This window comes from Astyanax mexicanus, chromosome 1, assembly GCF_023375975.1.
Source record: "Astyanax mexicanus isolate ESR-SI-001 chromosome 1, AstMex3_surface, whole genome shotgun sequence".
NCBI lineage: Eukaryota > Metazoa > Chordata > Actinopteri > Characiformes > Acestrorhamphidae > Astyanax > Astyanax mexicanus.
Genome location: NC_064408.1, coordinates 121,957,170 through 121,975,095, shown reverse-complemented (window position 1 = coordinate 121,975,095; position 17,926 = coordinate 121,957,170). Strand labels below are relative to the sequence as shown.

Here is a 17,926-nt window from a genome sequence, read left to right as displayed (position 1 = left end):
ATCCATTCATCCATCCATACATCCAACTTCTTATTGTTTTCCAAATTCATAAAACGTTGAAAATGACAAAACATACTGTTTCTATTCTCATTTAGACTATTTAAACCTGGAAAAGCTGTGTGAAATATAAATCAGCAGAAATGATTATTAAGAGAAGTAATATCAGTGTACGCTCTTGCCTCTCTGATCACGTTCCTGGTCTCGTTTTTTAATATAAATTACATTTAAATAAAAAAGGGAAGTTAATCTTTTCTATATTGTCCTGAGCGGAGGAGGACAGACTCTGCATTCCTCCGGCTCCTGATGGATCGGACAGTTTTATTACAGAGAAACTCCAATAAAAGCACATGTCCTGTGGCACTTCACAGCTCTCCCTCGCTCATTAAGATCTCAGCAGGCTGCTGGCGTGGTCCTGCTGGATGATATTGGGAAGCTGCTGATATGAAAAGCAGCACCGCTGGCAGTTTAGAGCTGAGCGAGGCTCTGAAAGACCACCAGAACTTCCACAGCAGAAGACGGGGTGATATTCTTTCAGCTTTTCCTCCACGGCTGGAGGTGAAACGGCGTTCACTGCGCTCGCTGAGAACTCGCTGAGAACTTTCACAGAGCTTCAGAGCTGGCAGGCGTACACAAGCCAAATACAAATACTGCAGTTCAATAAAACTTCAGAAAATGTACAAATATTCCAGCTTAAAAATACAAGTTTAAATAAAATATGATTTATTTATTTATTTAACCAAGTAAAAGAATAAAAGAATATGCTCCAAACTGTAAAATTCTTGAAAATATTGATAATCCTCTACTTTTGGCCAGTAAAAGTAATGCAAAATGACATAAACATACATACAAATTAGGGCTGTCAAGGTTAAAGCGTTAACGCAACCGATATATAAACATGAATCATAAGTGCGCACATATTTTTTTCAGGGAGCAGTTCGCTTGTGGTGAGAACGTGTCATCTGTAACCCCTCCTGTCTCATTTGTAACTCCGCCCCCCTCATTACCTCCACAGGTGTCCCTAGTGTGTGCCTGTGTATAAATACCCCATGTGCTCCTTTGTTCTCTGTCGTGCTTTTTGTTTGTGTCCTGTTCCTCTTTTTGGAACTTGTTTATCTGTTTTGTTTAGTCTCAGACCTGCTGTGTTTTTTTGTCTTCAGTGTTCCAGGTTTGTTTTTTGTTTAGTTTATTCTCTGGTGTTCCCTAGTGTTCTTTTCTTTGTTTAAATATGGATAATAAAGAAGACTTTATGCATCCTGCCTCCTCCTCTTCGTTACACGCTGTCTTTGCTGCTCCATGCTGTTTAAACACGCGGTATGTGCAGTGTTCACTGCTCACAGCTGAAACACTTCATTTTATTTTTCTGTGCTGCAAATCCCATTAAAAAACACTGTGTTTAAAAGCTTAATGGCTAATTTTTTAGCGTTCTGTGTAAAAGCAGATTCACTCTGCACAGATATACACACTGGAACACAGAATCTTCTCACTATATTTAACAACCAAGTTATTAGATTTAGTGGGAAACACATTTCATACAGGAAAAGATTGGTTTGGATAGTTTTTGTTTTTTTACTTTAATAAATAAAAATATTTATTTTATTTGAAAGTGCTTTTATATTTACTTACATTTGTCTGATATTAAAGTTTGTTTGATAATCGGAAAATATATCAGTATGACAAAAAAGCGTAAACTAAAGAAATCTGCAAATACTTTTCACGCCACTGTATTTTGTCGCCGTCCAATGAAAAACAAGTATCTCCATTTTTGTCAGTTTTTAGTTTTCTACATGTCCCTTACACTGTGCCAAAATTTCTTGATGAATGGACCAATAGAAACTCTTCAAAATGACCTGAAATAAACTCTTTTTACATCGACTTCCATTGAAAGTTTAGACGTTTTTTTTTTCTTTCCTGTAAAGTTGCTCTTTTGGAGATACTTGTTTTTCATTGGACAGCGACATTATATATTCAGCTCTGGAAAAAATTAAGAGAGCACTTCAGTTTCTGAATCATTTTCTCTGATTTTGCTATTTATAGGTTTATGTTTGAGTAAAATGAACATTGTTGTTTTATTCTATAAACTACAGACAACATTTCTCCCCAATTCCTAATAAAACATTTTTAGTCAGTTATAGCATTTATTTACAGAAAATGAGAAATGTCTGATATAACCTAAAAAAAAATATGCAGAGCTTTCAGACCTCAAATAATGCAAAGAAAAAAACCAGTTCATATTCATAAAGTTTTAAGAGTTCAGAAATCAATATTTAGTGGAATAATCCTGTTTTTTAATCACAGTTTTTTTCATGCATTTCATTTCATCTTGGCATCATGTTCTCCTCCACCAGTCTTACACACTGCTCTTGGATAACTTTATGCCTTTACACTCCTGGTTCAAAATATTCAGGCAGCAGTTCAGTTTGGTGGTTTGATGGCTTGTGATCATCCATCTTCCTCTTGATTATATTTTCAATTTGGTAAAATCAAAGAAACTCATTATTTTTAAGTGCTCTCTTATTTTTTACAGAGCTACATATATATATATATATATATATATATATATATATATATATATATATATATATATATACACACACAGGTCATCCCTCACCCGTTCTACGAAGTACGTGAGCGGTTCTTTTCCGCGTGGGTCGGGTTCAGTCCAGCTGATGACGGCGTAGGAGTCGCTCAGCTCACACACACTCACACCGGTCGGCGGGAACGGCACACGGATCTGACCTGCGGAACACCAGAGATCAAAGAGACACACAGATCAAAGTGTCAGAGATCAAAGTGTCAGAAGAAGAGAGTGAGCATGAGAGTGACAGTAAACAGATCTATATGCACATCTTCCTCCTGCATTGTTTAAATAGCAGCAGTGATTCTGAATATATCTACACTGATGGGTGTGGTGGTCTGGAAGTGAGGTGTGTCCAGGTAAATTTCTGGAGTTTTGCTTGTTTATCTTGGCAACAGAAAACACAGGAGCTCCACTGACTGAATACAACCTAGACAGATGCCAACAGTCAGACGTTCATTGCTATCTTGGCAGTGAATTGGCCTGTTGGCAGCTATACAAACGTTTACATCAACTTTCAGTTTCCTCTGCTGAGTAGGGTTGGAAACGTCAAGGTAGCAGCGCTGTTAAAATAGCAATCTGCCAAAGTCAGAGCTCACCTGACTCTTAAAGGGAATGATGAGCAAGTGACACACTGATTGGTTTATTTCACGTTACGCCCAAAATTAACCACACCCATGATTAATTAAGAGATCAAGATGTATTGAATCAGGGTGTACTTTTCCCGTTGTTACGATAGCAAAGACACACTGATATGCACTAAATCAATGTGAACCACCACTAATTGTTTCCTAAAATAGGGTCCCTGATGATTAATTTGTTTATAGCGCCACCACTTGGAGTAATGGAGCAGTAACTTTAGTAAGTCAGATTGAGGGATAATTCTTCGGAAGCATATCGATACTTGATGCCATATATCAGCACCACAATATACAGCATCATATTGCTTTTTTATCCTATACAGTAAAAAATATATAATATATTGTTTGCTGATTTTGTAAGTTTACCCACTGACAAAGACATAAACAGTCTCTAATTTTAGGGTAGGTTAATTTTAACAGTGAAAAAAAAACACATTAAATGTTTATATATATATATATATATATATATATATATATATTTGCATTTTGCAGAGAGAAATGTGTATTTGATCCCTTAATGATCCCTTAACAAGACTTAACACTTGGTGGCAAAACCCTTGTTGGGAAGCACAGCAGTTAGACGGTTTTTTGTAGTGGATGATGAGGTTTTCCCACATGTCTGAAGGAATTCGGGTCCACTTCTTTTTACAGATCTTCTCAAAATCATTAAGATTTTGAGGTTGTTGCTTGGCAACTCGGAGCTTTAGCTCCCTCCATAAGTTTTCTATAGGATTAAAGTCTGGAGACAGGACACGCTGTACATTTTTGGGTCACTGTCATGCTGGAAGACCCAGCCACTGCAGGATTTAAATCCATTTCGGCGTAATGTGTTACCAATGGTTTACTTGGTGACTGTGATCCCAGCTACCTTGAGATCATTAACAATTTCCTCCGCTTTTAAACACTGTTCATGCCTTTGTCAGTGGACAAACTTACAAAATCAGCAAGAGTATGTATATGATTGAAGCGATATGATACTGTATAGAGTGAGATACTGATATTTATATATTTTATGTGTTAATAAACGTGTCTAAACCCAGTCCTCTCCCGTTATTCCGTTATCACAGCAGCAGTGTGGTTTATGGTGAATTTCTTACTCTCCAGCTGGTCCTTGGTGATCACTATCTCTCTCCCCCGCTCCACCTTCACCACTGAAAGACAGGCAGAAGAAAAGAAATGGATTCAGAAGGAGATAAAGGCAGATATCAGCAATAACAGCCAGACGTTTAACAAGAGAGCCCAGCGGGGGGAGCGCATCTGAATTCCTCTCCTCCAGCTGAGATACCATCAGCTCTGAAATATGATGTCCAGCAACAGGACGTGATCACGAGTGCTGTCTCTGAGATAAGCCCCCGTCTGACTGAGGGGCTCCAATAAAGGAGATTTAAGAGTTTCTCTAATATCTAACACTCTGCTTTACTCACTACTACATCAGAACTCCCCTGTTACACCATTATCTATCTGTCTTTTGTCGTTTTTTCCCTTCCTTTCTTCCTCCTTCCTGTCTTGTTTTATGCCTGTCTGGTTTCGACAGTAACAATTGTGTAATTAATTCTTCATTTTCATATTTTCTTAATTTTTATTTATTAAAATTAATCAAAAACCCTCAGGCTCTACTGTTGCTTTCCGAAAGCAAACAGCTATAAACTATTGACGGGTTTCTGACAGGATGGGCGTGTCCTTTCCTGTCATTTTCTAAATGTCTATTGGTCAGATTTACACGATGCATCGACAAAATCCAACAAATACAGATCAGATCATTTGTAACCCCGCCCCCTTGTTATCTTTCCCAGGTGTTTCTTGTTTCTCTGGTTCTATAACTAAACACAGGAGGGAACACTGATGCACATGGAGATTAAAACAAAACAGGCTGGGGAAAAAAAACAGAAACAACAGGCATAAAAACAGGAAAGGACCAAGAAAGGAAGAAAACAAGACTAAAGAGCTAAAGTGTTACAATGATCAAGTTCAAAGACTTTATTGTTGTCTTGTACAATGGAATATTTTCGCTGTTCTTCGCCAAAAATGCTGCATCAAGAGAGAAATAGAAAAATACAATAAAGACAAAAATAATAAACTAATCAAATATATAAATATTTATCTTATAATAAATTTACATGGATCTAGCCCAGCCCTGTCTTCAGTGTTCCCACCGGTCTTTAGTTTGTAACCCCGCCCCCTTGTTATCCTCCCCAGATATTCCTTGTTTTTCTGGTTCTACCGCAGACAGCAGCAAATCAGGGCCATGTGCTTAAAAAGCGTATGGAGATAAAAAAAAATCAGGTTGGGAAAAAGACACAAACAGACAGGAAGAGGAAGGACCAAGAAAGGAAGTAAACTGTAATAATTGTATAATTAAACCTTTATTTTCATATAGTCTTTATTATGCAAATTAATCAAAATCCCTCAGACTCTACTGCTGCTTTCCTTATAAACTATTGACGGGTTTCTTACAGGATGGGCGTGTCCTTTTCTGTAATTTTCTGGGTGTCTAATGGTCAGATTTACACAACACATCGAAGAAATCCACCAAATACAGATGAGAGGCAGCCACATGTGTTTGTGTATGTGTAATAGAGAGAGATGGTGAACTATGGAAAGAAGTTAGGGCCAAATTTCGTAATGTGATTAATGCATTAAAAAAAAATTCCGCATTCCAGAACAATCTAATGTTTTAATGTCCTAAAGTTGACGACCTAATTGAAATGTTTAATAGCATAATTTATTCATTCAATTTTGTCTATTTTTTAAAATAATCTGATTATTGTCTGACTCAAGTAAACCATGAGTTGTCCTATTATCTATTTAACCAAGTTTATGTAAGTGTGTACTGCGTATAATCACACTCAATGTTACCAGCACTGAAATAAGTGGAGTCTATTATGTTCTACAGGGGTTGTACAGTGAAACTGAAACACCTGGTTTTAGAGCACAATAATTGATTGTGGTGACGGACAGTTCTGGTGGAAACAGGAGAGTTGAGTTGCACATTGAATTCTGCCGTGATTTGATAAGCCGTGGTTTTATGTTTTTTTGGATACAATCCGGGTTAGCACCCGAACATCCCTTTCAGACAGCTTCCTCTCACAGCGTCCACAGTTAATCCTGTTGGATGTGGTTGGTTCTTCTTGGTGGTATGCTGACATTACCCTGGATACCGTGGCTCTTGATGCATCACAAAGACTTGCTGTCTTGGTCACAGATGCTCCAGCAAGACGTGCACCAACAATTTGTCCTCTTTTGAACTCTGGTATGTCTCCCATAATGTTGTGTGATTTGCAATATTTGAAGAGTAAAACTGTGCTCTTCCCCTGCTAATTGAACCTTCACACTCTTACTGCTCTTACTGGTGCAATAATGTGAAATTAATGAAGATTGAACACCAGGCTGCTCCAGTTTAGCCATGATGAAACCTCCCACACAAAAATGATGACAGGTGTTTCAGTTTTATTGTCCAACACCTGTATATTCTGGATATTAATGCTATAAATATTTTATTTAGTTATGTTATTATGTTATGTTATAAATGACTACATTACCCATAGTCCTGCTGGGCTCCATGGGGTCAGAGGTGAGAATGGGCTCGGTGGGTTTGGATGGACGCCCCACACCGGCCTGGTTAACGGCGCACACTCTGAACTGGTACATGGTGTTCTCCTGTAAACCCATCACTGGATAATAACACACCTTCTGTACCACCTCGTTACAGCGGCTCCACTTCAACAAGCCCACCTCACACCTACACACAGAGAGAGAGAGAGAGAGAGAGAGAGAGAGAGAGATGAAATGATAAAATGATGAAAATCACAGGAAAATGAAACTACACATTTTATATCAGACAAATATAACCTGAGCAAATATAAAAAGCAGTTTTTTAAAAAAAAAATAATTTAATAAATGGAATAAAAGCTACGTCTACCAGAAAATACCAAACAAGAGTAACCAACCATCAGTTCTTGAGCTTTTGCTCAGGTGTACTTGGGTTCTGCAGCAGGACAATGACCCAGTTCATGCAAACAAGTTCACCTCTGAATGGATTAATATAACTAAATGTAGCTTTTGGAGGATCTACTTAAAGTCTAATTGAGATGCTGTGGATGATCTTAAACAGGATGTTTATGCTGGAAAATCCACGTTATTAGATTTAGGGGGCAAATACTTTTTCACACAGGGCAAGATTGGTTTAGATTTTTTTTTCCCATTAGTAAATAATTAATTAATAAATGCTTTTGTTTTAAACAGGTTATGTTTGTCTGATATTAAAATGTGTTTGTTAATATTTAAATGGTAAGTATGATAAAAAAGCGATAACACACTCATTACTCTCAATATTTTGTACTCTTCCTCCATCACTCTCAACATTCTTTCTCTCCCCCTCTCCATCTCTCTCTCTCCATTTCTCTCTCTTCCCATTACTCTCTCTATTTCTTATTCTCCTAGGGCTGAGCCCTATGCATAACCCCAGCTGTTAGGTGCAGGATTTGTCAATTTCCTGTATTATATTACTCTATTTTTCGTTCCCCCTCTCTCCCTTCATGACGATATTTGTCACTCTGTCTAAGTTACTCTCTAAATTCTTTCTTTATCTTTCTGTCTCTTTCGCCCTCTCTTCCTCATTACTCTCTCTCTCTTTTTCTCTCTTTTCCTCTCGTTATTCAATATTTAAAAAAATGTTTCACTCTCTCCATATATCTCTCTCTTTCTCTTCTGCTCACTCTTCTCCCTCACTTATATTCTCTTTCTCTTTCCTCTCGTTTTCTTACCATCCCTTTTCAATCCATTTTTATCCTCGCTTTCTCCTTTCATTTCTATTTCATTTATTAGGGGGAAAAGCTACCTCTACCAGAAAATACTGAAGGAGAGTAACCGACCATCAGTTCTTGAGCTTAAGCTCAGGTGTACTTGGGTTCTGCAGCAGGACAATGACCCAGTTCACGCAAACAAGTTCACCTCTAAATGGCTAAAAAAAAAAAAAAACGTAATAAAGGATTTCAAGGACGTTTATGCTGGAAAGTCTGAATTAAAATAATTCTGTAAAGAAGAGCGGAACAAAATTTCTCCACAGAGATGAGAAAGACTCGTTATCAGTTATCAGTAAAGCTTGATTGCAGTTGTTGCCGCCAAAAGTGACACAACCAAGTTATTAGATTTAGAGATTTAGGGAGTAAACACTGTTTCACACAGGGCTAGATTGGTTTGGATATTTTTTTTTCTTTTAATAAATAACATTATAATTTAAAAAGTGCTTTTTGTATTTACTCAGGTTATCTCTGTCTAATATTAAAATGTGTTTGTTAATGTGAAAATTGTATGTGTGATAAAAAAAAAAGCAAAAACAAAATGAATTACTGTTTTCACAATGCTGCCTGTTGTCAGCCAGCATGTGCATATTATGTTCAGTTCCGTCAGCAGCCCACCTGATTTAACACATTTACCAATGATTTACCAAACCAGGTGTTGAGAACTATGATGAGAACTAGAAATAACTCTATTAAACTCAGATTAAGAGGAGAGATTAGGAGATGTTTTATGGAAAACAGTGTTGCTTTTTGTAAAATTGCTCTTTGTATTTATCGTAATTCTAATGTTTTACTGAGCTAATAAACACTTAATGCCCAGATAAGAAGATTTTTCATTACTAAAATTCCCACAGGTGCCTAAAACATTTGCACAATACTGTATATTGTATGTTTATGTACCAAATGTTTAAGTATATTGTATGTTTATGTATAAACGACAAGTTTAAGTTCATTTTTACACTCCACTCACATCAATGCTATAAAGTGTTTAGCATCACTGTTATGTATCAGTTCACTGACAGTTTGTTTTCCAGCTGTATGATACAGATATACAGAGTTTTAAAGGGTTAGCATAGTAGCATTAGCTATGCTAACTTAGCCTTAGCATTTATTACAATTATATTAGTTTATAATTCTATAATAATACAATATATAATAATGTAGTTCTGTATCTGTTTCTCTGTATACTTTATCATTATCCTCCTTTCTTACTCCCCCTGTTCTTCAACTCAAGGATATAAAACCACCACAGATCAGCTATTATTATTATTATTATTATTAATTAAATGGTGGATAATTTATTCTCAGCTGGAGGTTTATTAGTATAGAGTTAATATCAGAGAATCAGAGAGAGAAACGAGTGAGACGTCAGTGAGAAACGGAGCTCCAGCATCACCTGATAAACAACTCCATACTCTCTCAAACTCACATGGTTTACAGCGGTTGCTAGGAAACAAGATCGCCGTCTCCCAGCGACACTTCCTCCTCTCTCTATCTCTCTCTCTCTCTTTCTATCTCTTTCTCTTTTCCACCACTTCAGTTTGTTTTTATATCTGTTTTTCTGTCTATTTCTTCTTTCCCTTTCTCTTTCTCATCCCACCTTTCCATTCCCCTCTTTGTACACCTCCATCTTTGTTCTTGATCTCTCTTTCATTCTTTCTCTCTCTCTCTCTCTCTCTCTCTCTCTCTCTCTATTATTCTCTCTATTTAAGATGTAAATTTCAAAATAATGTTCCACTCTCTCCCTTTTTTCTCTTCTCTCCATCATTCTTATTCCATAAAACGCTCTCTCTTTTTTCTCCCTTTCCTTTGTCCCATCTCTCTCTTTCTCTCTTTAGTCTTTTTCTCTTCTTCACTGTTTTCATACCTCCCTTTCCAATGACTCTTTACATTATGCTCTCTTTCTTTATTTTGTCATTTTCTGTTATTCTCTCTCTCATTTTGCATTCTACCACCATTCTTTCTCTCTCCTTAATCTCTTTACTTCACATTCTCCCTCCTAATATTACTCCCTATGTTATTTTTTTCTTCTCTCTCCCTCTTTCCCTCTCTCTCACCTATCTATCTCTCTCTCCATCTCTTTCTGCCTTTGTCTCTCTCAGTCTTAATTAGTGGGTTGGGTAATTGGCTGTGTAAATTGGAGAGAAAATGGGAAAAAATAGAAATTAAATTATAAAAATGAACTGTATTAAACTAATCATCCAAAACTATTGCAAACAAATCCTCCTCACAGCAATGTTCCAGCATTCAGTATAATGTCTTTAATGTCCATCGATAAATGTTGAGATATCTTGCTCCCAGAGTTTGGTGAATCCAATGAAAGTTTGTTTGTGCCACTGGCTGCAGCACAAACCCAAAGCATGATCCTTCCACCACCATGCTTAACAGTTGGAGAGGAGTTCTTAGTCACATATTTATGAGTTACTTACCATAATTGTGTTTTATTTTATTTGATACTCTGCTAAAAGTAACAGCTCATGACCAACTCTTGCTGGTAGCTGGCATTCTACCACCATTCTTTCCCTCTCATTACTACCTCTACTTCGCATTCTCCCTCCTATTATTACTCTCTATATTATTTTTTTCTTCTCTCTCCGTCTTTCCTTCTCTCTCACCTATCTCTCTCTCTCTCCATCTCTTTCTCTATCTGTTTCTATCTGTTTCTCTCTCCTGGCCTGGGCTTCCAGAGCTTAGCCCCGGATGATTTTTCAGTAGCCCCGAATCGTTTCACTCGGCTCAGCTGTATTATTAGTGAGGAGACAGGCCGCTCTCCACTGTGTGAATGGAACACCTCTTAACGCTAATCACAGAGCCAGCTCAAGGAAAAAGTTACGCCTTTCAAGAGAAACAGCCAATCAGCTTGCTGGTTGGGAGTGCGGTCGGCTAATAGGGAAGCATTTAGTAGTATACATTTAAACTACGTTTAAATGAGTTTATTAACTCTGGTCTCTGCCCTAAAATTTTATATTTTCCACCGATCAGCTAATAAACTTCAACTGATCAGCTAATAAACTACACATTATAGTGCTAAACATTATATAGCAGGATACTTACTGACATATATACACATATATATATATATATATATATACTTTTACAGTATAAAAGTAAAAGTAATGTAAGGAGAAAAAAATAAAGTCATTAAGAACAAAAGCTTAGGCCACGCCCACAGAGTCCTACAGTGCACTACTCCCACCTCCCCAAAACACATTTTTCTAAAAGCCATATTGACTATAACGTTGGTGAATAGCAGGGGCGTTGCCCGGGTATATATGTAACTGGCCTTATTTCATATATATATAATTACCTGGGCTGAGCCTCGGGTCATTACATACCCAGGCAACCCCCCTGCTATTAACCAACGTTATAGTCAATATGGCTTTTAGAAAAATGTGTTTTGGGGAGGTGGGAGTAGTGCACTGTAGGACTCTGTGGGCGTGGCCTAAGCTTTTGTTCTTAATGGCTAATACTTTTGGCTTAATACTTTACTTTTATACTTTAAGTAGTTTTAAAACAAGTATTTTTTTAAACACTTTTACTTAAAGAGTAAAGAGCTTGATACTTGAGTTGATAAACACTAGTATCTATACCTCTACCTACAGAGTAATGAGTGGTAATAGAGGGAGGGTTAGGGCTCCCCCGGTGGTGAGGGGGTTTAACTACAGCTCCAGTCTGGCGGTGTGTTCAGGGTAAATGTTGAGGGAGGTTCTGACCCGGTGTTCTGACTCACTCTGGCTCTGGTTCTGCTGTAAAGCTTCCAGCAGGTTTATCTGGTTTATCAGAGCTGTGAGTGAGAGGTGTGTTTACGCTCTGAAGTGCTGCCCCTGTACTGACCTCTCGATATAGTAGCCCTGCACCGGGGCCGCGCCGTCCGCGCTGGGCGGCTTCCAGCTCAGGAACACGTAATCCCTGTTAACATCAGAGCACTCCACCTGCAGAGGAGACCCGGCCGCTCCCACCACCGCAGCAGCACCGTCTGAAACACACACACAGAGATGAACACAAAAAAATGTGTGATTTCTGCATAAATTGGTCATTAAATGTGTTCTGATCTTCATCTACGTCACAACAATAGACACAGTCTGCTTAACCTAATTTTACACAAAACATTACATGTTTGCATGATTTTATTGAACACAGGGGAAACGTATGTGAACTCGTAAACCAGGGGTGTCCAAACTATGGCCTGCGCGCCATTTGCAGCCCTTTTCCTTTTTTGGAGCGGCACGCGAGGTATTTTAGATATAGAATGAAAGTTGGCCCGCTGTTAAGCAGGATTTTATAATGTGAGATTCTGCGCATTTCTAGCGCAGAAAAATGGACCAAAGAGTCTAAAAGCGGAGAGGGTGCGCATTTCTAGTGCAGAAAAACGGGCCAAAGAGTCTAAAAGCGGAGAGGGTGCGCATTTCTAGCGCAAAAAAAACGATGAAAGAGTCTAAAAGCGAAGAGGGTGCGCATTTCTAGCACAAAAAAAACGATGAAAGAGTCTAAAAGCGGAGAGGGTGCGCATTTCTAGCACAGGAAAATGGGCCAAAGAGTCTAAAAGTGGAGAGAGAGCGCATTTATAGCGCAGGAAAATGGGCCAAAGAGTCTTAAAGCGGAGAGAGTGCGCATTTCTAGCGCAGAAAAAGGGCAAATGAGTCTAAAAGTTGCCGTAATTAAGGAGTTTAATATTATGAGACATCATAAAATGAAACATCAATTTGAAAAATCTTAGTTTACACAACACTGTCAAAGATAAAGATAGTAAGTCAAGTAAAATGGCGTGTAAATGAAGTAATCAGGAAAATGTATTATTTAAAGTGGTATATTTCATTATTTGTTTCATTACAGAGTCTGTGGCCCGTGACTTCAAATAAATTTCTCCTTCTGGCCCCCAACAAAAAAAGTTTGGACACCCCTGATCTAGACTAATGACTTTTCAAAGAGCTAATTGGAGTCCGGATGTGATGAGATTGGATGTGTAAGTTTAAACTTTGGAGCTGCCCTGCCCTATAAAAAAACACACACCAGTTTTGAGTTTGCTGTTCTTAAGAAGCATTGATTGATGTGAATCATGCCTCGCATAAAAGATCAAGCTCTCAGAAGACCTACGTTCAAGAATTGTTGACTTGCATGAAGCTGGAAAGGGTTACAAAAGTATCTCCAAAAGCTTTGATGTAAATTTATCCACGGTAAGACAGACGCTCTACAAATAGAGAAGTTCAGCACTGTTGCTACTCTCTCTAGGCATGCTAAAGTCCTGTAAACATGACTGCAAGAGCACAGCGCAGAATGAGGATCAATGAGGTGAGGAAGAATCCTAGAGTGTCAGCTGAAGACTTACAGAAATCTTTGGCACATGCTAATATTTTTTACAATCTACAATAGGGAAAACATGAATGGGAGAGTTAATGGGAGGACACCACAGAGGAAGCCACTGCTGTCCAAAAAAAACACATGGCTGCACGTTTGCAAAAAAAAAAAGAGCACCTGGATGTTCCACAGCAGTACTGGCTAAATATACTTTGGACATACTGTGGAGTTGTTTGGAAGGAACACATAACTAACGCTATGTGTGCAGAAAAAAAAGCACAGCACACCATCATCAAAACCTCATCCCAACTGTGAAACATGGTGGAGGGGGCATCATGGTTTGGGGCTGCTTTGCTCAGGCCTCAGGATCTGGACAGATTGCTATCATCAACAGAAAAATGAATTCCCAAGTTTACTAAAACATTTTGCAGAAAAACTTAAGACAATCTGTCCTCCAACTGAAGCTCAACAGAGGATGGATGATGCAACAGAACAACGACCCAAAACATAGACATAAATCAACAACCGAATGGCTTCAGCAGAAGAAAAAAATAAATTTTATTCATCATGTTTTGGACAATTTTATTAAATTCTATTGGAGGGATTTACATTCGTATCCATTTATTTGAAAAGTAATTTGGACCATTATTTTAATTTTACTTCGTGATGGATCACAGTATAAACCATAGACTGTGTATAGCTGGACAGAGCATCGTCTCTCAAAAGTGAAGCCACCACAGGTCGGGCGCCCCCTGCTGTTCTGTTTCAGAAAGCTGTGTAACCCCACCCATCCCCATAGGTTTCCATAGCAAAACAGACAACTCTCAATCACGTTTTTTTTCTAATATACTGTAATTCTACCTCCATTATTTAAATTCAGCAGCTAGTGTAACCTCTGCTTATATTGTTAAATTTTAAGATCTCCCCAGAATTTGTTTCTTAAAATGTTATTCAGCTCTATTCAAAAAATGTGTGGTTATTGTAAAAGGGCTGGTTATGGGCGGGACCAATAACAGACCGTCAGCTCCGCTCCGCTCTGCTCTGCAGCCTGTGACCTCGAGGCAGCCCTTAGGGGCGGGGTTATTTAAATGAGTAGGCTGTCTCTCCACAGTCTTTCTCCCTCCTCTGGTCTCTACTGCGCTCTACAGACTCGGGTTTCAGGATCGCCAACATGGAGGAAGATTTTGGCTTAATTTTCATTGAATGAATGGGAACGGCGACACAGCGTCCATCTTTTTTACAGTCTTTGGTATAAACCAATAGGGAGTCGGAATGGTATATGTTTATACTTCTCTAAATCCAATCACAATCAGATTCACTCTATCTGGATGGAGAGATTTATCTGGATAGTGGTTTTATTGAATGATGAGAAGCTGAAATGAAATAGGAGGAACGAGGCTGTTTTTATTAAAATGTAAACAGTAGAAAGTTCAGATAATTGTGTGAAAATGTGAAATAATTACTGTATTCTACTAATTCAGCTGGAGCTTCAGATTCAGGGGGCTGAGAGAAGCTCTCTAATTACTCTGGAGCAGAGCGGCAGCGCTAGCACGGCTAATCAGACAGAAACGTCGATGCTGTCTGCACTATCATCACCGTGAGGATCTGAGAGTGCCGGCAGAGCAAGGTATTGATCAGCAGAGGTGACCATGATGAGAACTGGCTCTCAGACAAGCCACAGGTCACCTTGCTGCTGCTACATCACCTGGCTTTATCAGGAGGACCTGAGAGCACTGAGCATTACACACATCCGGCTTCATTTAAACTTATTTTATATTGAAATTCTCCCTGTGCAACTGGCTATAATACAAACTGAACAAAATGCACAATCCTTCCACCACCATGTTTAACAGCACGCTAAGAAAGATAGCGTTCCTTGGCTCCGAGTGGTCCATCAGGCTAAGCACTGCCACAATGATCAGGAGATCGCTGTTCGGTTCGAATCCCGGTCATGAAGCTTGCCGTCAGCTGCCAGAGCCCTGAGAGAGCACAATTGGCCTTGCTCTCTCTGGGTGTGTACAGTAGATAGCGCTCTTTTGCTCTTTCCCCTCATTACATCTGTGAGCTGACTACATAATTGTGTTTTATTTTATTTGATACTCTAAAGCTAAAAATAACAGATCATGACTAACTCTTGGCTGTTGATGGTTAAGTGGGTTGAAAAACTTCCAAGTCATCTAACCATAAAAAATAAGGTCTATAAAGTGCAGACTCTAAGTAAAAACGTACAACATTCAGAGTGATAAGGAGCCTGTTGGTATTAGATATAAACTGATAAACCCTGTAATTTTTCCTAGCAATGACTGTTGTTAGGAAACAGCCTAATTTATGTCATTATGGGTTAAAACATAAACTAAATGACTTTGCATGCTATTGTATATCAATTGTATGCTTTCCATATTTTATTATTCTCTGAATGCGTTTCTTTGTTCACAAAGACAGACTGTTAGCTGAAAAAAATCAATTAGCATTTAGCGCTAACTCCTTGAGCCATAGGGTTTAGCGCAGTAAGCCACAGGGAAGCTGCAATCAAACACACGGCAACAGAAAATAGGTTTACCAACTCCCGAATGAGCTCTTATAGAGGATCATTTGCATCTCACACTGAGCTCTTTTCTGCACTGTTAGTTTTTCGCAATTGATTCGAGGCATTTTTTCAAAACTAACTTCCATCCTCGCCACGCAATTAGCAGCACCGTCAAAACAGAATTCACAGCCTGCAGAGAACATTAATTCCCCCGGAAAACAAATACTGTGTACCTTTCCCATAATACCTGTACAAACCAGCCATCTGTACCATCTGTACCTCACAACATCACACAGCCCCGATCCCTAACTCACCAACAGCCTGCATTCACTAACCATCCACGCGCTTATACACCGGCCACTAAACTGGAAACACCTGCCTTATAGCTCCAACACTGGCCACTTTATTAGAAACACCCACCGTGTATCTTCAACAGTGGCCACTAAACTGGAAACACCCACCTTATATCTCCAACAATGGCCAAAATATTAGAAACGCCCACCTTATTTCTCCAACACTGGCCACTAAACTGGAAACACCCACCTTATATCTCCAACACTGGCCAAAATATTAGAAACGCCCACCTTATATCTCCAACACTGGCCACTTTATTAGAAACACCCACCGTATACCTCCAACACTGGCCACTATACTGGAAACACCCACCTCATACCTCCAACACTGGCCACTATACTGGAAACACCCACCTCATACCTCCAACACTGGCCACTTTATTAGAAACACCCACTACCTCCAACACTGGCCACTATACTGGAAACACCCACCTCATTCCCCCAACACTGGCCAATATATTAGAAACACCCACCGTATAGCTCCAACACTGGCCATTATACTGGAAACACCCACCTCATTCCCCCAACACTGGCCACTTTATTAGAAACACCCACCTTATACCGCCAACACTGGCCAATATATTAGAAACACCCACCGTATAGCTCTAACACTGGCCACTATACTGGAAACACCCACCTCATTCCCCCAACACTGGCCACTTTTTTAGAAACACCCACCTTATATCTCCAACATTGGCCACTTTATTAGAAACACCCACCTTATATCTCCAACACTGGCCAATATATTAGAAACACCCACCTTATATCTCCAACACTGGCCAATATATTAGAAACACCCACCTTATATCTCCAACACTGGCCACTTTATTAGAAACACCCACCTTATACCGCCAACACTGGCCACTTTATTAGAAACACCTACACACTGGTCACTTTATTAGAAACATCTACACACTGGCCACTTTATTAGAAACACCAACACACTGGCCACTTTATTAGAAACACCTACACACTGGCCACTTTATTAGGAACACCTACACACTGGCCACTTTATTAGAAACACCTACACACTGGCCACTTTATTAGAAACACCTACACACTGGCCACTTTATTAGAAACACCTACACACTGGCCACTTTATTAGAAACACCAACACACTGGCCACTTTATTAGATACACCTAAACACTGGCCACTTTATTAGAAACACCAACACACTGGCCACTTTATTAGAAACACCAACACACTGGCCACTTTATTAGATACACCTAAACACTGGCCACTTTATTAGAAACACCAACACACTGGCCACTTTATTAGATACACCTAAACACTGGCCACTTTATTAGAAACACCTACACACTGGCCACTTTATTAGAAACACCTACACACTGGCCACTTTATTAGAAACACTTACACACTGGCCACTTTATTAGAAACACCTACACACTGGCCACTTTATTAGAAACACCAACACACTGGCCACTTTATTGGAAACACCTACACACTGGCCACTTTATTAGAAACACCTACGCACTGGCCACTTTATTAGAAACACCTACACACTGGCCACTTTATTAGAAACACCTACACACTGGCCACTTTATTAGAAACACCTACACACTGGCCACTTTATTAGAAACACCAACACACTGGCCACTTTATTGGAAACACCTACACACTGGCCACTTTATTAGAAACACCTACACACTGGCCACTTTATTGGAAACACCTACACACTGGCCACTTTATTGGAAACACCTACACACTGATGGAG

At 39.0% G+C, this 17,926-nt stretch overlaps 1 protein-coding gene across 1 annotated transcript in view; it reads right to left on the bottom strand.

Moving 5' to 3' along the window:
* The window catches only part of myom3 (myomesin 3), a 111,906-nt gene that overhangs the window by 51,693 nt on the left and 42,287 nt on the right, over positions 1–17,926 (bottom strand). Inside the window, exons 11-14 of the mRNA XM_022666414.2 lie at positions 11,850–11,991; positions 6,756–6,955; positions 4,314–4,367; positions 2,609–2,736 (exon numbers count right to left, since the gene is read on the bottom strand). Coding sequence (XP_022522135.2) covers positions 2,609–2,736; positions 4,314–4,367; positions 6,756–6,955; positions 11,850–11,991 — 524 coding nt within the window. The remainder of the gene's footprint in view (positions 1–2,608; positions 2,737–4,313; positions 4,368–6,755; positions 6,956–11,849; positions 11,992–17,926) is intronic.